Source organism: Ursus americanus, chromosome 3 (genome assembly GCF_024610735.1).
Source record: "Ursus americanus isolate L20-20 chromosome 3, mUrsAme1.1.p, whole genome shotgun sequence".
NCBI lineage: Eukaryota > Metazoa > Chordata > Mammalia > Carnivora > Ursidae > Ursus > Ursus americanus.
Genome location: NC_142129.1, coordinates 24,817,230 through 24,841,458, shown reverse-complemented (window position 1 = coordinate 24,841,458; position 24,229 = coordinate 24,817,230). Strand labels below are relative to the sequence as shown.

The 24,229-nt window shown below is 39.7% G+C and overlaps 1 protein-coding gene across 2 annotated transcripts in view; it reads right to left on the bottom strand.

Annotated features, from left to right (window-relative positions):
• Window positions 1-24,229, bottom strand: part of GRM8 (glutamate metabotropic receptor 8) — a 723,043-nt gene that overhangs the window by 114,859 nt on the left and 583,955 nt on the right. For both annotated transcript variants that reach the window (XM_087860847.1, XM_045792722.2), the window contains exon 8: window positions 16,093-16,229. In XM_087860847.1, coding sequence (XP_087716973.1) covers window positions 16,093-16,229 — 137 coding nt within the window. The remainder of the gene's footprint in view (window positions 1-16,092; window positions 16,230-24,229) is intronic.

The window sequence follows — 24,229 nt, the reverse complement described above, 5'->3', positions numbered from 1 at the left end:
ATTCCAGAAGATGAATGTCTATGTCACCCATCTAACCAAGCACGATTTCTTAAAATTCTTTTGTACCCCTTTGAGCCTGCTTTCTTCTACAGTTTTCTTTTTTTTTTTTTTAAGATTTTATTTATTTATTCGACAGAGATAGAGACAGTCAGCGAGAGAGGGAACACAAGCAGGGGGAGTGGGAGAGGAAGAAGCAGGCTCATAGCGGAGAAGCCTGATGTGGGGCTCCATCCCATAACGCCAGGATCACTGCCTAAGCCGAAGGCAGACGCTTAACCACTGTGCCACCCAGGCGCCCCTCTTCTACAGTTTTCTTGATCCGAAGAATTCATCTCCTTCCCTCTCTCTTTCTCTGTCTCTCCCTTCTCTGTCTCTCTGTATACGTACCTTTTGCACTTAGCAGCTACTTGAAAAACTCTAACTTTCCAATCTCCCACCAAACCAACCTATGCTCCTTTCGTCATTCCTCTACCTCTCATATGCTGATATAGTCATTTCTTCCTCTGATCTTCTTGATATAAATCAAACAAGCTTATTTCAGTGACTCCTACCTAGACCTGATGATGGAGAGCAAAAGTGATTCTCCTTAAAGAGACTAGAGTGAAAACTCATAATAGTCCTATATTCATACTGTTCCTGCTACAGATAAACAGCAATATCATCATAAAAGATTGATTGGAAGCCAAATGCAACGATGTATTTACATATATGTCTGACATGGGAGGAATTTTTGGAGATGAAGAGCAGAATACAGTTTGGCCAGAACCCCGCACCCTTCTGGGTACAGCCCCTCAGTCTCCCGACGCCATTCCCACTTAGCGTCCTGAAGAAGGAACGGGAATAAGAAAAAGGAGATGCGTAAAGGATGGCAGAAGAGAGGTTTGTGGTTTGTGTGAGGAATGAGCAGCTAACTGGTGTGGAGAGGACTACAGCTTGCCATGGCGTGTCTCCTGCTCCATGAGCCATGCTGAATATTTGCTAGGTGACAAGGAGGGCAGAGGCAGCTGCAAAGCTCCAGAGCAGCTGTTCCTTTCTCTTCTTCCATGCAACATTTAGACCATCTGGGCAGTTTGCGGTCACCACTAGGGAGCAGTAGCAGACGGCTGCCGGGCTCCAGAGGTGTACCCCTGAACCGTGAGGGTTCCCGGTACAAAAGCAGCTACGGTAATCAGAAGGGGGAATGAAGAATGAGAGACTATGGACTCTGAGAAACAAACTGAGGGCTTCAGAGGGGAGGGGGTGGGGGAATGGGATAGGCTGGTGATGGGTAGTAAGGAGGGCATGTATTGCATGGTGCACTGGGTGTGATACGCAACTAATAAATCATCGAACTTTACATCAAAAACCAGGGATGTACTGTATGGTGACTAACATAATATAATAAAAAAACATTAAAAAAAAAAAAAGCAGCTACCCTTGTCATGCCAATATATATGATCTCCTGAATGGCAGCAAAAGGGCACGTTCATGAAACGTTACCGTTTTTTCATCTTGGTCTTTAGTTCTCTAAATTTACAAGGATTTTATTTTATATATAAGCTAAAGAATGATCAGTGAACTTAAAGAAAAAAAAGAACAATAAAAGAAAAAAAAACATATTTTCTCTTCCCAGTTGGACCTACCCATATGAAGTAAGGGAGAAATGGTCAAGTGACAAACCTACAATGAAATTTTTCAGATTCAACCGACATTTACGGAGAACCTACTCTGTGTGCCAATTACAGTACCAGAATTTTCCATGGGCATTATCTTATATGAAGTAGGGATGAAAAGTTCTTTTTCTAAGTAGGGGTAAAAGACTGAACTTCACACGCATACCCCATACCAAAAAAGGACATAAAAATTGGAAGAAACTAAATATTAGAAGTTCAGTTTTGTTGGAAAATATGCAAATCCAATTCTGACTCAATTTATGCGTACCTCAATATATGTCAAAAATCCTCCCAAAGGAGAAAATGAAAAAGTTGAATTTTTTTTAAAAATGCGACTTTGTGTGGCTATTACCCTCTATATGAAATGATTATGGCCTTCGTAAATAAGAGCTAAAAATTCTACAGCACTTTGAAGTTTACAGAGTATTTTCACATATGAAACCTTTTGACCTTTAAAAGGATTCAATCAAATAGGAGCTAGTTAGTATATAATAGGAACCTCCAATTCCTAGATGAGGAAGGATGTCAGAGCTGTAGTGTGCTAACTGGGTCTCCCTCTACTCGAGAGCAGGGACCTTTTAATAACCTGATAGCAGGCCATGGACATCACAACAAGGCTTTGCTCTGATGCTGGCAGGATGTATCAGCATTGGCCAACTAGTTTTTTGGAGTTTTTAAGAAAGGGCAAAAGCAGTTGGTATTCTAGCAAAAGAAATTTTACTTTTGTCTGTCTTCTGGGGTACAACAAGAGTGTCTGTAATTTGTCAACTGAACTAAAAACTCTGTTGCAATGTCTCCTGAGTTTGTTCACTGAATTGTTCACTTACATATGCAAAAATAAGGGGGAATTAGTAAAAATTAATTTAAACTATATCTGCTTAGTACCCTGTTACTAACCAATATTATAGAAATAATTGTTAAAATTTTTTTTTGAATTGTTGTTATCCTTACCTTAAAATTCCCTAAATTCCTTAAAATGAGATCAAGTCAACAGGAAGTTCAAGAAAATACTAAAGAACAGACCGAGGTGTTTTGTAAAAAGAGAACCTGCTTATCCCACTTGAAAAACTAAGAAAAAAATTGCAGTTAGAATAAAAGATAATTTTCTTTTTGTAGCAAATAAACCCTAAGTCAAAAGCAGGCCTATTCCCTTATAACATAAATGGTCAAGTGGCATTGTTAAATTTTAGCTGTCTCCGAAAGCCATCTTTTTGTAGGCCGACGGCATTTACTCTTCCTAATGCCCGGTGGTGATCAGGTCATTTCTTTACAGGGACTGACGCTAGTTACAGGATGACAGCCACACTCAAAGCTGAGATCCCAAACTGAAAATTCACTTTTTAGACAGATCTTCTATCATTCCCTTCCCATTCCCTGGTCTTCATGAAAATTCCTAGTCTGCCCCCCTCTGGCCCTGTGCAGTCTACTCCCTAGCCTTGGCGTGCCTTCCCTTCATGTCCCTTGTCCAGAACATTCAAGCTCCGTCTAGCTTCAGTGTGACTTCCTCCCTGGGGCTTTGTCCTACGGCAACCTTCTCCCCGAAATCTTTCTCCGCATTCTCATCTACCTCAGGGTCATCACATCCTTTTCTTGGTTTCCCGTGTCCAGTCATGTCACCACTTCTTCTTGATTCTACTTCGGAATTCCCAGAAGCCTGCACACTGGAGTGGGCCCTGTGCACCCATGCATTTCACTTACGTTTCCGCTAGCCGAGTGAACTTGAATAAAGCAACTTATTGTTAATCTTCCTTTCCTCTTCTAAAAATGGTCATTTTACCAGTATCTAAGTCACAGGTTTATGATAAGATTAAATGAGTTAATAAATGTAAAATTCAGCTTAGGTGGAAAATTCATCTTAAGTCAACATTTCTCAAAGCGAGCTTCAAGGAATATTAGTTCCACAAACTGTTCTTCAAATAAAAAAGAGATTCCTGGTCAAATCAGATTTATTAAACAGTACATCCAATGCCTAGTTCTCAGTCAGTCGTGACGTGCATTAGCATATTAAAGGCTCCACACGTATTGCAGGAAAGCAAAACAACACAAAAACAGTTGTCCTGACATTCCCTAAACTTACTTGACCAGGGGGCCTTCGTGTGCCTAGATAGCAGCTGTTTAAAATCCTGCAGACCCAGTGTTCTGAGGAAGGCGTTGGAGAAAATGCTGACTTGGACAAGACCCACAGTTATCATTTTGGAAGTTGTTTCAGCCTCAAGTTTCCAACAGCTTTAGAAAAAAAAATTGTTTTTATTTTTCATTTTTTGGTAAGAGAGGCAATCTCCTAATTTTCGGAGCCACCACAAACTCTGAAAGAAATGAGCCAATTGTCCCGTGGGAGGCTGTGTCATCAGGGTAGTAGAACGGTATTAACTTTCTCAGGCCAATTATTTCTTCAGGCTCTCTTAAAGGATATGAAAAAGTTCTATTTTTCATGCTATGCCCAGTAATTGCTTATCCGGCTAGTAACAGATGCGCAACTTCATCTCGGGAGAAAAGTTTAACATACAAATATGTGAAAAGCTGAGAAAGAGTGGGAAGAACTCTGGAGAGACTCGGGAAATGGATAAGCAGGCATGTAGGCAGAATCAAGACGTGATCACTGTGCCTGAGCCCCGAATCGTCTACCTGCAAACATAAAGCTGCTTACTGTGACGGAGGTAAAAGTGCAATAATAAATGCTCGTGCACTGATTGTCTCAATGTCACAAGCTGAATGCAACCAAATTTGAGGTGGCACGGTGGGAATTCTGAAATCATTCTATTTTTCCCTTTTTATGGGAGCAAAAATAAGCGTAGCTCCCATTTATTGCTCAGATGTGGGCTGTTTTTCTCTTCCGTGACATCCCCTAATTCTTCACGTGGAACTTAGCTCTCTTTTATCTTTGCTGCAAAAGTGCTTTCCAAATAAACTAGCATTTCTCAAATCACATTAGTTATTTCTACTTAGCCCTGCTTGATTTCAGTCCATCTAACAGAATAAACTTACCTTCCCTATAGCATAGTCCTATTTTTAAAGCATATTATAAAAACGCCTGTCTGCAAAATCAAGAGAGAACTAAGAGCGTAGCCATTTTAAATAATTTTTACATGTTTATTAAAACAAAAGTAACCTCTCCCATTTTCTGTTTTAATATTCGTAGGCTGTAAGTTAGCCATGTTCCTTCAAATAAATACCCCGAATTGAAAATAATCACATAAGACCTCTGACCAGCGAGGTTTACCCTGGAGCTTTACTTCATGAACGAGGCCTTACACTGTTCAGAGTATGAAGTTTACAGAGTATTTTCTAACTAGATGAATGAACGAGGCCTTACATTGTTCAGAGTATGTTTTTCTATTAAAAAACAGTAAGTAAATAAATAAGAAAATACATATTACATAACTACTAACTAAGTATCCAATTAGAAAATAATAGATCTGGAAGAAATTTTAGTGAAAAGCTATATTTGGTTTCTAATTTTATAAACATGGAAACTGAGGCCCCAAATATTAAGTTGTAAAGCACAAAATCATCTCAAGATTAGTGAGAGCTCAGGCTGAAAACCAGTGTCCTAACTTCCAGTGATGCTTTCTGCATCATCACAGAGCTTCCTAGGGTCTGTCCTTTAAGTCCATTTGTGCCTTAAAGAACATGAAATCACATCTCTATCAAACATTTTATGGATATCATGTATAAAACTTGACTGGTTCTTGGATAAGCTAGCTTTAGGAATAGGGTCATTAGTTGTACAAGTTAAAATTTTTAATTCACAGATCCCAGACGCCAAGTACGTTCTTACTAGGAGATTTCCATAGTCACTGTCCCTTTGGGTTCCCTTTTAACATTTTTACAAAGAATTTCAATCAGTAGTCTCAAAGATCATACAGCAGCTTAATCTAAAAGTCATGTCTGATTTTTGGAATCTAAAATCATGGCCTGAATGCAGAAAAAAATGCATGTACCAACAGATCTGACTGCTACAAAGCAGTCAAATGAAAACAAATACAGCAAAGCCTACCAGTGTGTTCGGACAACTTAAGAAACATAGAGCAGGGGGCACCTGGGTGGCACAGTCGTTAAGCGTCTGCCTTCCGCTAGGGGCGTGATCCCGGCGTTATGGGATCGAGCCCCATATCAGGCTCCTCTGCTGGGAGCCTGCTTCTTCCTCTCCCACTCTCCCTGCTTGTGTTCCCTCTCTCGCTGGCTGTCTCTGTCAAATAAATAAATAAAATCTTAAAAAAAAAAAAGAAACATAGAGCAGGGGCAACTTTGAGGAAGTCTTGGAAACAGAGTTTCCTTTGGTGCCACAGACAGCAACGTTAGTGCAGTATTGATAGAAGGGATGGAAAGGGAAGCACGAGAGGGAAGAATGCAGGTCTGTTTTCACAGACTGTGATGTTCAAAGGAGCTAGACCTAGGTGGTGTTACTTTTAAATGAGAACTTTTTCTCCTTAGGTACATATGCTGCAATTGTCGTAGGTGTCATCCAAGGCATCGCTCTGCCAGTTACAAGTCTAAGGTGCCTGCTACAGCAATAATGTTCCCTTTCTTATTTTCTAAAAATATTCTATATTAAAGGGTTAACTAAAACTCTAAAACTGTCACATAAAAATGAATTAGCTCAGTTCTGAGATAAGACATCAGTCTTCCCTGTTTCTCTCTACCCAAAACTCAACAAATATTCATAGAGGGTTTATTCATAATTATTTTGCTGATGTCCTTCAAAGGGTGAGGTTAAACAAACTTGGTACACCCATACCATGGAATGACACTGAGCAAGTAAAAGGAACACACAACTTGGATAAATTATGAGGGAATTATGTTGAGTGAAAAAAGCTAAACTCAAAGGATTACATACAGTATAATTCCATTTACAAAATATTCTTGAAATGACAAATTTGCAGAAATAGAGAACACATTAGCTGTTGCCAGGTACTGGGGGAGGCATATGGGAGGGGAGTGGATCTGGCAATAAAAGGGCAACATGGGGATCCTTGTGGTGATGAAAATGTTCTGTATCCTGACTATAGTGGTAGGAGCATGGACCAACACAGGTAATAAAATTGCACAGAACTAAACACACACACACACACACACACACACACAACATGAGTACAAGTAAAATTGGAGAGATTTAAACAAAATTGGTAGATCATATAAATGTCAATTTCCTGGTTGTGATATCACATTCTAGTTCTCAAGATAACAGGCAAAGAGGACATGAGATCTTTATTATTTGTTACAACTACATGTGAATCTGCAATTATCTCAAAGTAGGTTTACTTAAAAATTATTTTAGAACAAACACAAGCAAACAAGCCATAGTAAAATTTAGTGCTTTAATGTGTCCTTGTTATATCCCTCTGTCATTTATTTGTGGATTTATGTCTCAACCTCCTGAGATACACACAACTGCACATTTCTAGAATCGTCTGGAGATAAGGATCTATAACCTCAGTAAAATGGTATAGGGGCTTGGGGGAGGATCCAGCTTCTGGCTCTATTTTCCTTCCTTAAATAGTGGAACTTTTGAGGAAAGATGTCATGTTAAACTTTTGATTCAGTCAACAGGCCCAGAAACTTTATTCCTTTTAGTTTCATGCCCTTACCAGCAACTGACCTCTATCTATAGCTGGGGGCGACATCTTTTATTCGTATATAATACTTTGCAGTTCTTACCTGTAATTTTCTTGTACGTTATAGATTTTAAATAACACTGATGTGTCCATTGAGCTTTTTAAAGGTACCCTGGCATACAGGGTTCACATGTATTTTAGTAAATCTACCATAAGAAAATGACTTTTTTTTTTACCAGTTATTCCTCTATTCTACATTATCATTTTATGTTTATAACCTTATTTTAACCTTCCTATTCTACTCATCATGTTAAAATTGTTCTTATTTTACTCCTCCCAGGGTTAGAATAAGGATTAAAATACCACTTATTATAATTTTTATAACTTTATTATCCCCATAAAAGTCTAGAGTCACCATCCTCCTTTGCCCTTCTTTGGTGTTGGTATAAAGAGGCATTTTGTATTTTATGCCATGTCCTTCTTTGAGTTGCACTATATTCTTTGATTTGCCTTTTCTAATTTGACCTCGATCATTTTTTTAGCTTTCATTTCCCTTTCTGTGTCACTGTCACAATTACTTATTAAAATATCTAATTAAGCACCTGCAACTTCACCTATTTTTCATCAATAATAATAGACTTTTTAATGCTCTACTTACATTTTCCCTGATAAGCTACTAGATTCCCTGGGGACTATTGGATTACTCTAGGAATCTGCCTTCAACAAGATTGAGGTAACAGAATCCAGCATCTCAATTCTTAATCATATTAAACTATAGTTTATATGGCATAAATTTGTTTTTCTTAAAATATCACAGCAATGGCACATTGGAGGCACTTTCTTCTGGAAACTATATTTTTATAAGGCATAATTTTGTATATTCTTAAAATATCAGCATGATTCTTACTCCACTGAGCAGCCTAGATGAATCTATAGGTTATAATTGCTGATGGGGAAATCAAACTTGACTAATAACAAAAATTTATTAACTCTCTTTATTCTTTCTTCCTCACTTACTGGTTTATTTATCCTGCCATGATAAATGGATCTTATTAAGTCCTTTTAAATGTCTTAGGGAACAAGGCTCAAAACAGGTAGATAGGACAGATAAGGCGACAGAATCGGTCAGACAGGCAGCAATAGACATTGCTCCTTCAAGGTTAGCATCAGAAGCCACTGAGCAACTCTGAGGCCCCACAGAGGATTAGGAAGCTCTGCAAGTGGCATGGCAGGAATAGAAGCCAGTGGTAATGCTAACAGTTAAGTCCTGAAGAATCTTATGTGGGTCCCATACACATATTTTCCTGTGTGTGACTTTGGATTTTCCCTTTTTTATTTTTTTTAAGATTTTATTTATTTGACAGAGAGAGAGACAGCCAGCGAGAGAGGGAACACAGGCAGAGGGAGTGGGAGAGGAAGAAGCAGGCTCCCAGCAGAGGAGCCTGATGGAATCACACCCTGAGCCGAAGGCAGACACTCAACTACCGAGCCACCCAGGCGCCCCATCCCTTGGTTTTTATAGGGCTTGATTAGATGGATCCTGAACTAGATTCTCCATTCTGACTTTTATAACTGAGTTTATCCTTGATTACTGTTATGGCTCTGAGCTCTACCTTTACCCCATGTGCTCCTAGGTTACACTTTATCTCCAGATTAGTATTGTGGGGTCTGCTCACCTTTATGGCCTCATGAAGATAACATTATTTTTATCTTTTAGTTCATTAATTTATTCAATGAATATTTAGTGAGACCCACATTATGCTAATTTTTGAAGATTAAAAGACAAGTAGAATAGGTTGTTTGCTCTAAGTTATCAGTGCTTCTCTGAGAACAAATGGTAGGAGTCTTCTAGATATGAGGCTTCTCCCATCAGGCCATCCAAGTATTAGGGTTTTCCCCACTTGTTTCCATGGGGATATCAAAAACTAGTTGGATCAAAACAGTTCCCAATTCCCAGTCTCCAGACAAAGACAGAATATGCTTCTTTGTAAGCACGAATCCTACTTTGCTAATAAGAATGTGTGTTTAAAATAGACAAGAAAAAAGAAACATGGATGGGTGCATTGTGGACTCATGAAAGAGACAGAGTCCTTGGGTTCTGCTCCTTCTTAGTGTTACTAGTTCGGGTGTGACCCTGGGGACTGAATGTGAAATACCTCTATCTCATTACAGCACCCAACACAGCAAAGGCATGTTGGAGCCACTTTATTCTGGAATGGATGGATGGATGGACTCTTTTTCCACGGCCTATACACTCTTGCAACCATTTAAATTTGAATCTCATCTACCAAGAAGCTCTATCCACTCCCCCTACTTGGAAGTAATCATTACACCTTCTGAATTCATAGTTTGGTCTTTAATCTGTACCTAATTATGCTTTTATTGCAGTTATTCAAGTATATAGTTGCCTTAAATGAATTGCAAATCTTTTTTTTAAAGATTTTACTTATTTATTTGAGAGAGAGAGTGAACAATGGGGGGGTGGGGCAGAGGGAATGGGAGAAGCAAACTCCTTGCTGAGCAGCGAGCAGGATGTGGACTAGATCCCAGGACCCCGGGATCATGACCTGAGCCAAAGGCAGACGCTTAACCGACCAAGCCACTCAGGTACCCTAAACTGCAAATCTTTTGATAGTTGGAAGTTTATTTTATTGAACTTTGTACTCCTCAACCACTTAGCATTCTGCTTGGCAGGGAGAGCCACTGAATAAGTCATCTGTGCACAAGTCTACTTCCTAATCAATCATCTTGGATCATTGTTCCATATTTAATTAGTACTTAGAAAATATCAGCATACTATTCATGACATTCAACAAATACTTACTGAGCACCTACTCTGGGCTAGCAAGAACATAGTTAAAATTTAATCACCTTGACATTTGCTCAACATGTCAAAAACATGAATTTACCAAATGCTTATTTTCTCATAAACAGAGATATAACTACTGACTCCAAAAATGGCTTTTTAAAAAAGAATAAATTTACACCTAATAAACCAAAATATAGTTTTGACAATTAGTCATCTTGTTATAAGGGAAGGAAGCAGAATAGTCTTTCCAGAATGGAGTATAAGGGCAGGAACTACGGGGACATTTAAGGTTCTGTCAGAATGTAGTAAAAGGTCTCAGAGAATTGACTTCACATTCATGGTTTGTGGGAAAGGGAGAGCTTATATATGTTGGCCTCGTAGGGTGAACTATCTTTCATAAGTACTGACCATGATATGAAAGAGCGTTTCCAAATGCAGGCAACTTCGCAAATGCGGAAATCGACTCAGAGAAAAAAAATGCATGACTTCTAACAGTCCAAACAAATAAAAGGTCAAGTCTCCTCCCAAACGCTGTTCTAACTCCATTCAATCTATTCTTATTCCAAGACTATTTCAATATCCTTCATTATAGAAAAGCTGCTAGGTTTAGCCAAAACAGCAAACCCATGAGGCAAATGAGTGTACAGAGAAATTTTCCCTTTCTCTATTCCAAGCAAGCTGAGGAAGCCCCAGTACGGCATATATCTGACTGATCATCTACAGTTATATATATATATATATATATATATATATTCAATTAAAATATCATATTGTAAGTACTATAACACATGGACTTAGGAAAGAGATTTAATTAGGCTAAACCCCACCAGAAATTTTGCTCAAGTTTCTGGTTGTCCCCAAAGCCTGCAGCCCATTTATTCAATACCAAAATAAACACTTTGGGTGTAGTACAGGTAAGTTATCACGGCGCATGTACCTCTTTTTAAGGTTAATCCCTACCCAAAACATCAAGATAAAGGCAGAAAAGACTTTGCATATATGGAATTGTAGATTGAAATTATAGGTCCTCGGTAATAGGTTGGTTACAGTGGCAAAACAAAATGAAACAAATTATTATTACCACATTCATTTAACCCCGAATATGTGGCGAGCAATGTTCTGGGATCTTTGCATATGTGATTTCCTTTAGTTATCTCATGAATTAGTCATGATTTTCCACGCAGATGAAGGATCTGAGACTAAAAGGGGTAAAATGACATGCCCATGGCCACAAGACTCATGAACGGAAGGATGGAATTCAAACATCTTTCTTTCTGACTTTGAGGTCTCATTCTTGACCACTATATTCTAACGTGTTCAGTCCTCATAATAAGCCTATTTCTTATCCCCACTTCACAGATGAGAAAACTGAGGCTCAGGATTCAGTACCTGGTCAAGAGTTACTCTCTTCTAATGGAGTGGCCCACTCAAAGTTAAACCAGGGTCAACGAAGCCCTTTCCCTTCAAATCACCCTTTCCAACTGACACCGTGCTACTAATAATTGTGGTTGAGACACTCTTACGAAGACACTGTCCTTCACTACATTTATTTATCTCTGCATTATTTATTTGAATAAAAAGAAGAAAACAAAAAAATAAGACAAGCAAAACCAGAGGCCTCATTCCTACCATAATCCAAAAAAAAAAAAAAAAAGTAGCTCTGGTTGGAAGTATAAAAAAGCGAACCCTGCATTATTTTAGTACGTCCAGTAACCTCTGTATACCTTCTCCCCGTGGACTTAAAGCAGCACACGGCTGTTCTCGCAAGTCAGGCTCGGCTGTTCACTCTGAACCTTTAGGTTACAGTACGTTTTATAATCACTAATCAGGACCACCTGCCTCTTGAGAGACTCGCCTAACAAAACGGAGAGACCTAATTGTTCAAATTTACTCTCAAATAGACAACACGCCCTTCATGCATGGACTGAGATGACTGAAGAGAAAACCTAAATCAAACTAAACCGTTATACTAATTGATTGTAATTGCTAAATTAAGAACATATGTTAGTTCCATAATAAAGAAAAAGAAAAATAATACTTGGAACAATAAAGACAATGCTTTTGAGGAAATAAAACACCTCCTAATTTTCCAGGAAAAAAGAAATAAGAAACTACTCATTTTAAAAATTCTTCCCCTCCACTAAAGGTACACTCAGGGCAAATTTGTCACACTCATGCTTGTTTAATTGTACACTCTCTGTGTACAAAATTGCCCCATGGTTGAGTTCCGCTAGAAAAACCGGCTTTCCGGTAACTGGCTGATAAATGCTTACCACTGAGCGTGTCAAATCTATTGTAAAATCTACTTTAATAGATTAAGGAGATGGCGTACACGGGGGAGAGTATCCTCCCCTGTCCCTCAACACAGCCCTCCTCAGCAGTCAGGCCAGATTGGGAACCACTCTCCGGGCCGCCGCTGCGAAACCACGCACGCCCCTTGCTCAGTGCGCCTGCCTCACTGCGCTGGCATCGTCGGTTTGAGCGCCGGCCTATCCTTCCGGTCTGTGAGCACCCTGAGAACCACTTACTCCGTCTTGTCTCAAAACTTAGCACCGAGTATGTGCACAGAATGAATTCATCCAATCCATTCAAAAAATAACTGCCTAGCTGACAATAGCTAGTCATCTGCCACCATACAAAAAGAAAGTCTGTATTTGTCTTACGTAAAGGTTACTTTTTAAGCGTAGATAGATTTTCTGAAGTATTAAGGCCAATATTAAAGATCGGCAGAAAGAGTGGACGATGGACACAAATGGTCAGCATTTTAATGAAGAGATTCTCAGAACGTTCTAAAGCAAATCCATGTGCCTCTCTAATAAGCAGTGCTCCACTCACCACATTGGTTGTCAGCTCTCCCACTGGCCACATAGAATCACGAGATACTGGATTAATAATAGGTAATGTTTATGGATTTCCTGTGTGCCAAGCCAAGCCCTGGACTCAATACTTTATTGTACTGCTTCATTTATTTCTTATTACAACCATACAATATAGGTGCTACTCATGTTTCCATTTTACAGATGATAAAACTGAAGCAAAGCATTTGTTCCATGCCTTGACCACTATCTAAGCAGAACTTTTTTTTTTTTTTAAGATTTTATTTATTTATTTGACAGAGAGACAGCCAGCGAGAGAGGGAGCACAGGCAGGGGGAGTGGGAGAGGAAGAAGCAGGCTCCCAGGGGAGAAGTCTGAGGTGGGGCTTGATCCCAGGACTCTGGGATCACGCCCTGAGCCGAAGGCAGACGCTTAACAACTGAGCCACCCAGGGTCCCCTAAGCAGAACTTTAATAAACTGGTCACTTTCCAAGCACCCCGTACTCCTTCAAACAGGTGACCTTCAAACAGGTCACTGATCCAAGGAGAAACAGTTTCTCCTGCTAGGCTCCAGAAGTCAACCCTTGACTTACAATCTCTCCCCCCAGTCTAACCCACTTACTTTGCTCCTGAGAGATACATTCTCTCTGTTTCAGTAAAGCTGGCACTACTATCTAGTTACAAATGGTCATAATCATGCATGAGAAATAATTCTTACAAATCGTTTTGATATATTTTATGAACAATAACACAATAATAAACATAAAAGTTTCATGCACCGTTAAATGTACATAAAAGAGCAGCTTGAGATTCAATATGAAGTTGTATAGTAAATATATCACGCGCACAGAGAGATGCGTGTGCATGTGTACTTGTACGTATAAATATTTTAGGTAGCTTAGTATTATATAGTAGTGCACATATTTTTCAACCATTGAACTGTGTTATGTACATCCTTAATCATAAGAATATAATAGGCAGTTTGGCATTAATAAACATCAGATCAAAAGTAGGTTCCCTACTTTTACCCTTACAAATTTTCTTTGTCATGTGTAATTATTTTATTCCACATAAGTCCACTTTCAAAAGGGCTTTTGCCACAAAGCTCTTGATTTTCAGATTGGCACGAATAACCTGTAGAGTTATCAAAACAATGCTTCGATCAATGTCAGTTTGGGTTGCAGAATAATAGATAAGACTTCCTCAGGCTGCTACATGTAGTAAACTGTAGATTTGTGGTCTTACAAAGCACAACAATAGTTGGAAATATTAGCTGTCTTTCTGCATTACTGAATGCAGAAGTGTGACAATTATCAGGAAGTCATTTCAGAGACAGTAGATCGTAAATATCCCAGTTTTATTATTTCTCATCATCTGCTTCCTTGTTGAAAACTTTGGTGGTTGAGGCTGCATACGCAGACCATTATATTTGGAGATACAGAAAGTGAAAAATGTATTCAAACCAGTGTCTTTTGAGTGGGTTCAAACCCAAGAAAGCATGTGTACAAGTGTTATAGGCCCACAGACAAGAATGATCTCCATCCTTCTGTATGCCGTACGCTTTTACCTTCTAGGTAGGACAAGGTATGGCTAGGAAATGAACTGAATTATTCATTTAGGAAATAAACTCAATGATCACAGTGTGGTGATGGCTTTGAGAATCAAGAAGAGGAGATACTTTCAATATAGGAAAGAAGGAAATACACATTAGATCCATTGGACAGTAGATGAATATGGCTCTAGTTCATTTGAAGCATTTAAAAGCACCTTGCTGCCTACAGAGGAAACACCGCTATTGTAGCGAGCAACGCCTCAGCCCCCAGTTCCTGTTAATAGTCCTATTTTATAGGTGTCGAAGATGGGCTCAATGAATGAACTCCAATCCTTAGCTGAGACTATATAGGGCAAGCTCCTGATTTCTCTATACTCGAAGAAGCCAGTGTGCACTGATATCACGCCATGGGCTGTTGAAAGCTGAAATCATTCCTTATCTAGGGATAAGCAGATGCGGCTCCAACCATCCCTACACCCTCCCTTTGTATACAGCCCCTGACAGCCCTGCTCCCTTTCTGGGCCTCCCTTATCCCTCAGGTTCAGGATCAGCTTCCCGCTCCAGAGCCCCTTATAATTGGTGGGTGCCAGTACCACATAGCTCTCTCCACCGTCCCCAGAGACCCTTCCCCAGGAGAGCCCCTCTGGAGGGCTGCTGCCAGCCAGACACACCTGATGAAGCTCTTCCACCCCACAGCCATCCTGCATGCCACCCCCACCGGGTCCCCACCAGACCCAGTAGGAGGAGACAGAGCCCTCTGTGTTGGCGACAGCAGGGCAGGCAAATGCCCAGCCACCTTTGGCACCACACCCAGTCCCTGGGACCCCACTTAGGTTACACTTTCCAAGTTTTCCTTACATGGCCACTTACTTCTAGGAACTGTAAAATCCGTGGGCCTTGGGCCTGATGACGCCCAGGTAGCCAGGGACAGCAGGCAGCCCTAAAGGCTGTTAAATGGTCTGGACATCACTCTTGGGTACATTAACTTCCTCTGGTGTGGCGATTCAGAGGTAATATAAATACAGATCGTGATTCACTTCCGTCAATCAAATGTGGCCATAAGGTCTTAATTTATGATATGGCAAAGGTGAAATACACTTATTTTTAAGCCTAAATTTAATCATTTGTGGCACACTCTGTCATCCCTCCCCCATAACACACACACACACACACACACACACACACACACACACACAGAGTGTACCAATACTTAAACAAGTGAGTCTTTCAGAAAAGGGCAAAATTTCCCTAAATATAATGCAGTCACTTAAAAGGAAATGAGGTCTTTCATTATATCCCTCCAGATATCATATTTCTTTATAGATATTTGAGATTTTCCATAACATTTTAAAGTTGAAGAAAGGATAAAATCATACATTTTCTAAAAACTTAATTACAAGACAGGGGCGCCTGGGTGGCTCAGTCGATTAAGCAGCTGCCTTCAGCTCAGAACACGATCCCAGGGTCCTGGGAATGAGCCCGGCATCAGGCTCCCTGCTCAGCAGAGAGCCTGCTTCTCCCTCTCCCTCTGCCTGCCTCTCTGCCTACTTGTGCTCTCCTCTATCTCTCTGTCAGATAAATAAATTTTAAAAATCTTTAAAAAATTAATTATGAGATAATTCTAAAAACACTTGTATTATAAACTTAAAAATAAAGCATTTCTCCTTGAGAACTACCTGCATTAATGTAAATTTATATTGATACTTACTTTTAGGTGAAGCTGATTGGTCCAGTGCCCAATGATTTTGTATTCTGCACTTTTGTTCGTTATTTGATACTGAAAGATATCATAACGTCCAGGAGCATCTCCGTTTTCATTAAAAGTGACAGGTGTCCCAGCACTACCTACAAATGTTTAGAAAACAATGTTAATAAAGTTTTAGTAAGATAGCCCACTGAGCTTATTTTTCTCTAAGAAAGAGCGGTAGATAAAAATATATTGTGTGTGGTAAGAGATATGAAGATTGCAATCCATACAAGGTCATTCTTGATAGCATAATATCTTCTACACAAAAAGAAGCCCAGACGCACATATAGGAAGAAGTCATGCTTTATTATGCACATTAGAAAGTAAATGGTGAGTATCCAAGGTAGGCAATGTACATAACAGTTAAATAAATAGAAGTTGATTGGCTGAATATTCCATCCTGGCCATAGAGAGTGACAGTCCATAGAGACGAGTGTAAATGTCTTGAAGCACACCACCTACTGCAGAATGTAAACTACAAACAGCAACTCGAAATCCGGCAGGAGAATGTCCTAGCCACCTTCTCTCGGGTTTGGCTCTGTTCGGATTTGAACTCCACACTGAAGCAGCTCCCTATTCAATTTCTCTTCTCAGCCCCTGCTTCTGCTACCTCTGCCTAGAGTATATCAATGTGGGCCACTGCTGGGAACCTCCCAATGGGTAAGACAGCGATCACTGGGAAGTGCCGACTCCACTCAGATTGTAAAAGTTCCCCCAGTTCACTGGGGCAGGGCAGCAGGATGCAAGAAATGTATTTTCTAAACTCCCACTTCTCTTAGAAAGCTTTCAGCTTTTCTCTTTTCTCTTCATAGCTTCTACTCACTTTTACTTGCCCTCTTATTAACTGTTCCAGAATCACAGGTTTTAAGAGTAGAAAGGGATCACTACCCCCATTTCCTTGTTGCATGTAGCCTCACTGTAGGAAGAGAACTTTCAGTTCTCTAACAGCCCTTAGCTTCTCCCTTCCCCTGCTTCATCTTGTTGGATAACTCTGTGTGATCTCGACAGTCACCTGACACCAGTCCCTTTTCTTTGTGTCTGTCTTCTCTCTGCAGGCTCCTCCCCTGAATTTCTTGTTGCAGCATATTGGATTTAATTTCCATACTGTGCTAGAAAGCATCTCCTCCTTGCTATCTCTTTTCCTATTGTACTCTCCCAAAATATATACTATGAATAGTTACATATGTCCATTTTATAATTTTATTTTATAATGAGTTCTTTATTATAGAGTTTTTAACCAATACCAATAATCACAAAATTCTAAGGCATTTAACTTATCAAATAAAATGGATGACTTAAGATAATAACTTGCAAATAAATACGATCACAATCACACAGTAGCAATAAGGGTGCTTTCCAAGTAGTTAATGCAGAGATGTCTAATTTCCTCTGTTCTCTGGAATCTTTCTAAAATTTGGACATAGTGTGAAGTCTCCGATGAGACCCTAGATACCTGGCATCTGCAAAGACTGCTAAGGCCACAAGAGACTGAACAGCATGAAGGAAAGAGCACTGGTTTGAGAGTTAAGACCCCCATGACCATGCTAACTCCCTCTCATCTATTTCCACAACTTGCATGTCTCTTTTTATTCACTTTTCACGTAGGGACTTAACGATGAATACGAACATGTTTTGAAGTCCTAGAAGGGTCGTATGCATTTAAATCATTATTATTAATCCATATGGTAAATGACTTTATATATAAATCAAGAAAGAAATGAGGAATTGGGGGATAAAATTAGAGGACTCGAATCAACCGGTACTATGTTAGCTACTCTGTAGACACTCAAGTGGAAACCCATTTGCCATAACTGACCAAAACCTAACCTCGAGCAGGTTAACCTTTAAATGCCAGTTTCCTTGTCTGAAAAATGGAGATAATAATGACACTTTTCTCATAGGGTTGTTATAAGAATTAAATGAACACATAGCTATCAAGTGCATAGAACAATGCACGGGGTAATTAGATATTATTATGATGATTATTATTCACCCCATACACACCAATGCAGAGTAATAGGATGTTGAAAATTCTTTAAGTGATATCTAGACAAGGGATTATGGAAATTCAAATGGGAAAAATTCCTGGATAGAAAAAATACATATCCATTATGAATTTCATATTAACATCATTAACAATTCCCTACATTTTTATACCACTTGAAAACTTATGATGTCCTCTTCTTCATGAATAAAGGAATATTAAATTTCTCTAACTAAAGTCACCAATGTTGCATCCCTTACCAAATGACCAGTTATCTTCTACAACAGCATTCTCAATTTTTTTTACCATGATGATACCTAAGATGGAAGAACGCCACCCACGTAACACATTCTCATGAACGTGCTCTGAGTTACATAGAATTCCTAGTATGCCCGGTATCTCTACAACTCTTTTCTCCAACTTGAGAAAGTCTATTGGAAAGCAAGTGAGGGGCGCCTGGGCAGTGCAGTCGTTAAGCGTCTGCCTTCGGCTCAGGGCGTGATCCCAGCGTTCTGGGATCGAGCCCCACATCCGGCTCCTCTGCTAGGAGCCTGCTTCTTCCTCTCCCACTCCCCCTGCTTGTGTTCCTTCTCTCACTGGCTATCTCTCTCTCTGTCAAATAAATAAATAAAATCTTAAAAAGAAAAAAAAGGAAAGCAAGTGAATGAGAGCTGTATTATCCCAAAAAATTATATTTTTTCAGTTGAAATACTTCCTATATCATTATCAACAGCAATTTACACTAAATTTGACATTGTATTACGAGGCAGGATACTCAAGTGGCTAGGAGTGTGGGTTCTGGAGCCCGATCACTGAATCAAACCCCAGCTCTGTCACTTATTAGATGTCAGATCTCAGGTCAGTTACTTAACTTCCCTATATTTCACATGTCTCATTTTTAAAATGGGCTAATAGTAGTTTCTACCTAGGATGGATATGTGAAGATTAAATGAACTAAAGTATGTAAAACACTTAGTACCTAGTAAGCATTATGTAAGTATTAACTATGGCTTTCCTTAAGTCATCCTCATTAATCTTCCTTCTCCTCTTTCAACACAATGCCACCTATACCTAAAATCCAGTTCTCTAAATTCACCAAGCTCTTTCCTACTATCCTGTCCTTGCTCCTGTTATATCCATAAACTCCCTTCCGACATCCTCCTGACACTTCTTCCCTATATAATTCCTTTCAAGATGTGGCTCAAAAGTCACACCTAAAGAAACTTGATCTTCTAAACCTGGAGCAGGAGCCCAAGCACAACTTGGCGTCCTATCCTACTCTATCATAGCACTCGCTACACCCCACACATTTTGGCTATTCCTCCCCTTACCTGATCAAAACATTTATTCAACAGATATTTATTGAGAGCCTATGTTGTGCTCAACACTGGCTGGACCCTTTGCCTTCCTCACAAAGGAGGTCCCCTTAATAAAGGCAGAGTGTATCTCTAATCTTTGTAAGCGCTGAACCAAAGACAGTGCTCCATACTGAGTGAGTAATCAATAAATTGCAGTAAAGCATAAATCAGGCACTCACTAATGATCCCAAGTAAATCCATACTCACTCTCTTCATAACATTATGAACTGCATTTATGTCACCTCTCATCTTTTTTATTCACAAATGAAGGGACCTTCAGAATCCCTTTCACACTGTTATCAGTGTGATGTTAGAAACCATTCTTGTAACTTACTTTACTAATGTGATTTCTGCTCTTGGGCTAGGCTTGCAGTTGAGTTACTTCAACCTTTCACAGGAAGAACTGACTCCATTACACATTGGCTCATCTCAAATGATTGCTCTGGTTCTGCGGTGTATGTAACCAAGAACACCCTTGAATAGCCATGAGAGGCCATGCTGTTTACTAATTTCTACAAGTAGAAATTTAAAATATCCTTTGTATGAATCTGGCCACCCCTGAGAAAAGTAACTGAGTGGCATTTTGTCCAGAAAAAAATTTAAATGACAAATGTGTCAATATATCCATCACTTTATTATGATTTACTCACAACACAGGTAAGAAATACAGATATAGATAGATATAGATATAGATATAGATATAGATATAGATATAGATATAGATATAGATATAGATATAGATATATCTCCTAGACTTCGTTATTTCAGAAATTTTGAAGTACATTAATTTTTTTTTAAACTTTTTAATTGATGTGCACTAGCGGAGAAATGGAAACAAACGTGGGGCTGTGATGTCACTGACACTTGTCCGGTACTGCTCTCAGAGTCTATTTATCTCCTTGAGTATTTTCTGTTCAATAAGAAATCCATTGGAAAAACTATATTTTTATTCCTAAGCATATCAAGCACTTCAACATGTTTTCATAGGAAAAAATGATACCTCCAATGACGATTTTATTTGCAAATGTTTGGCTCTGTTGAACATTGTTCTGGGGAAGAATATGGGCTTGGGATTCGGGGACTGATTTTGATTTCTGGCTCTGCCAATTACCTGCATGATCTGGGCAAGTCACCCTCACTACATCTGTTTTCTCAACTGTCAGGCGTGCATAATAACCACAACCTCCCTGGGCTATTCTGAGGGTTACGTGAGCTGATATATGTAAAGCACTTAATGCATGGCTGGCCCACGATAGGGGTGCAATAAAAGGAAAGCCATCATCATCATTATCCATCCTTTGCCTACACTTACGCTCCCGTGATCTACATTATCTTATTTCTACAATGCAAAAAGCAATGCAAGAATAATTCATTCGCCTTTATGAGTAAATATTATAAATATATTTATAAGTGTAAGCCACTCAGTTTATCGTCACGTTTATTACTTTCCTTCTTCCCTCTTGCTACAAAACTTTATCCATTTTCTTTCTCATAAAGACCCGCACTACTGGGTAAGCAGGAAAAAAATGAGAAAAGCTGAAAATGAACTCAGTTGATACAGCAATCTTTGGCACCCTTAAAAGAACGAATATATTGGATTTAAGTCATTGACCAAAATGCCACAGGAAATAGCAATTTTCAACAGAATCTCAATTATTCATGCTCACCTTTTCCTTATCCAATTTATTTTACCAAGTATTTATTACAATCAATAAACAGAACTGTATCTTTGAATTAGAGTCATATTGTAGTTTAATTATTTAGGAATCAGTCAGATTACTCTTACATATGTCAGTCAGCCTTTGTCTATGGAAGACTTGAGCATCTGACTCTGTCTTCTTCTCCATCCCTATCCCTGTTACACTTCGTGGCCTCGTCATCCACGTGGATGACGCAACATCCTGGCTTCTGCACTGGCCGACTTCCTCCCTTCCCATTATCATCCCTCTTGTGCATCTCACCACCCACTACCATGAACACACTCGAAAAGCAGTCCTTTCCAGGAACTATATCATCTCCCAAATTTTACTCTCTGGATACCACCTTCTGCCTCCACTGCAACGATTCTATGATCCCCTAAATGTATTGATTCATTTGTCACCCCCAGTTGGTCATTATACTTTACCCCCATGATAGTTGCTCTTCCTTCCTGTTCTTGCTTGGGTTCTATGATCTCCCTCCAACCAATTTTGTTCCTCTGCCAAATCACAATCATGATTGAACTGAATTGTAGATCTTCTTTGTCTATATTCAAGCAGCTGAATATTGTTTGAGATAATCCTAAAACTTTAATGTCTGGCAGGGCCAGGACTAGACTGAGGCAGGTGAGGTGCCTCGGGCATGACTGTGAGAGCGAGTGCCCCCCCTAAATTCTGCACATTACGTGCCTCCCTTGCTTCATCTAATCCCAACCTGCTCTCTGGTCTTACTTTAAATTCATGACCTCAGATCTCAAGCGTGTGGTCACCATTGCTCTGGAATCCTTCCACATTTTCCCAACGGGTCTACCTCCCCACTCTGGATAACTGTGTCAGGCCTCACATACCCAAAACCTTCCTCCCCCATTACTTCAGCTTGTCTCATCGTTTCTCAGTGAGAAAAAGCAGCAGCCTCACCACTCCACCACACCCAACAAGCTCCCTGCACGTACACTCACATTAATCTCCCCGCCCCTGCGGTGGCACACATGCACACACCCCTCAGGTCACAGACGTACTCCTCCCCTGGGGCAAGGACCCCGCGCGCTCACTCGCTCTCCATGCACCTTCAGTTCACTGTTCTCTTTCCGCCCTGGACAGCAACAAATTTACACTGTCCATATCATTCTCTTCAGTTGACAAATGAGTTCTAATAGCTCCCATCTTTAAAAAAAAAGGAAAAGAAAAAGAAAAAAAGGCAAGCAAACAAATCCCATTACTGACCCTACTGCCTCATTTAGCCACTCTCCTTAACAGGAAAACAGAACTTTTTAAGTGGGCTGTCCTCACTCTCTCTATTGTCTTATTTCCTGCTACCGCTTCATATTGCTTTAATTTGAAATTTAACCTCCACTGATGAGTCTCAAATTTATACATCTCGCCCTGAGTGCAGACTTGTCCAACTACCTGTACCTCCATTTGGTTGTTTGATAACCATCTTAAACTTGATGCATCTAGAGAGAACATTTGATTTTTCATTTCCAAATATGTTCCTCGCAGTCTTTCCCCTCTTAGTAATCAGCTAGCAACTGTCTGTCCATTCAGTCAAGTCAAAACTAAGTTAAAGGGGCGCCTGGGTGGCGCAGTCATTAAAGTGTCTGCCTTCGGCTCAGGGCGTGATCCTGGCGTTCTGGGATCGAGTCCCACATCGGGCTCCTCTGCTGGGAGCCTGCTTCCTCCTCTCCCACTCCCCCTGCTGTGTTCCCTCTCTCGCTGGCTGTCTCTGTCAAATAAATAAATAAAATCTTTAAAAAAAAAAAAAAACTAAGTTAAAACCTCATATCTAACTATAAAATGGAAAGAATGAATGTAAGTTATGGACTTTAATAACAATGTATCATTATTGGTTTATTAATTATAACAAATGTACTAAACTAATATAAAATGTTAATAATTGGGGAAACTGTGTATGGGGGGTGAAATATGAGAACCATCTGTACTATTGCCCAGTGTTTCTGGAACTCTAAAGCTGTTCTAAAGTTTAAAGGTTTATTTATTTGAGAGAGAGAGAGAAAGCATGAGTTGGGGACAGGCAGAGGGAGAGGAGAGAGAACCTCAAGCAGACTCCATGTTGAGCATGGAGCCCTAAGCCAGGCTTGATCTCACGATCCTGAGATCAGGACCTGAGCCAAAACCAAGAGTCGGATGTTTAACTGACTGCGCCATGGAGGTGCCCCTAAAGCTGTTCTTTAAAGAAGTTTAAAAAAAGTAAAAGAAAAATGATGAAATTATTTTTAGTGATATACTTTGTGTAACCCAATATATGCAAAATAGTATGACATCAAAATGTAACCAATATAAAGACTATTAATGAGGTATTTTACATTTTGTTTTACATTCCAAATCTTCAAAACCCTGTTTATACCCTACACCTACAGATCATTCCAATTCAGACTAGTATTTCAAGAGCTCAATAGCGGTCCACGCCAAACAGCATGCCTCTAAAAAACAACCCCTTTCAGCAGTCATCAGTCTAACCTTTCACACACTTAAGAAGTCCACCGCTGAATCCTCATCTCCATTCAATCCAACTGGACTGAACTCTTCTGGCCTCCACTTCAACTAAACTCTTCCCCCTTCACTAGTTTCTCCCCTAAAAAGATATGGATCCACCAAAGTCAGACTGTTGGCTGAATATCCGAATCCATTCTCTTTTTCTTGGGCAGATAGCTTGGCTACATTTCCAATCTTCCCTATAGTTAGGGGTGGCCAAATGATCAGTGCCACTCAATGGAATGTGAACACAAGTAATACTTCTGGCCACTCATTGAAAGCCTCTTGAGTGGTCTTCCAAGATTATTTTGTCCTCTGACTGGCTAGGATGGAAATACCATGCTGGGTAGCCAGAGAAGCTACATGTTAAAGATGGCGGAGCTCACATCAACCTGGATTCCTGTGCGTTTGGAGGAGGTCTGTGCTAGTAACTGGTTCATCCATCCATTCATCGGTACTATTATCTGAGTAAAAAACCAATTTCATTCCTGGGAGGGGGGCACTTATTTTTGGCGGGGGGTGGAGGGACTTTTTAGAGTAGAAGCCACACTTTGCAATAAGCTTGA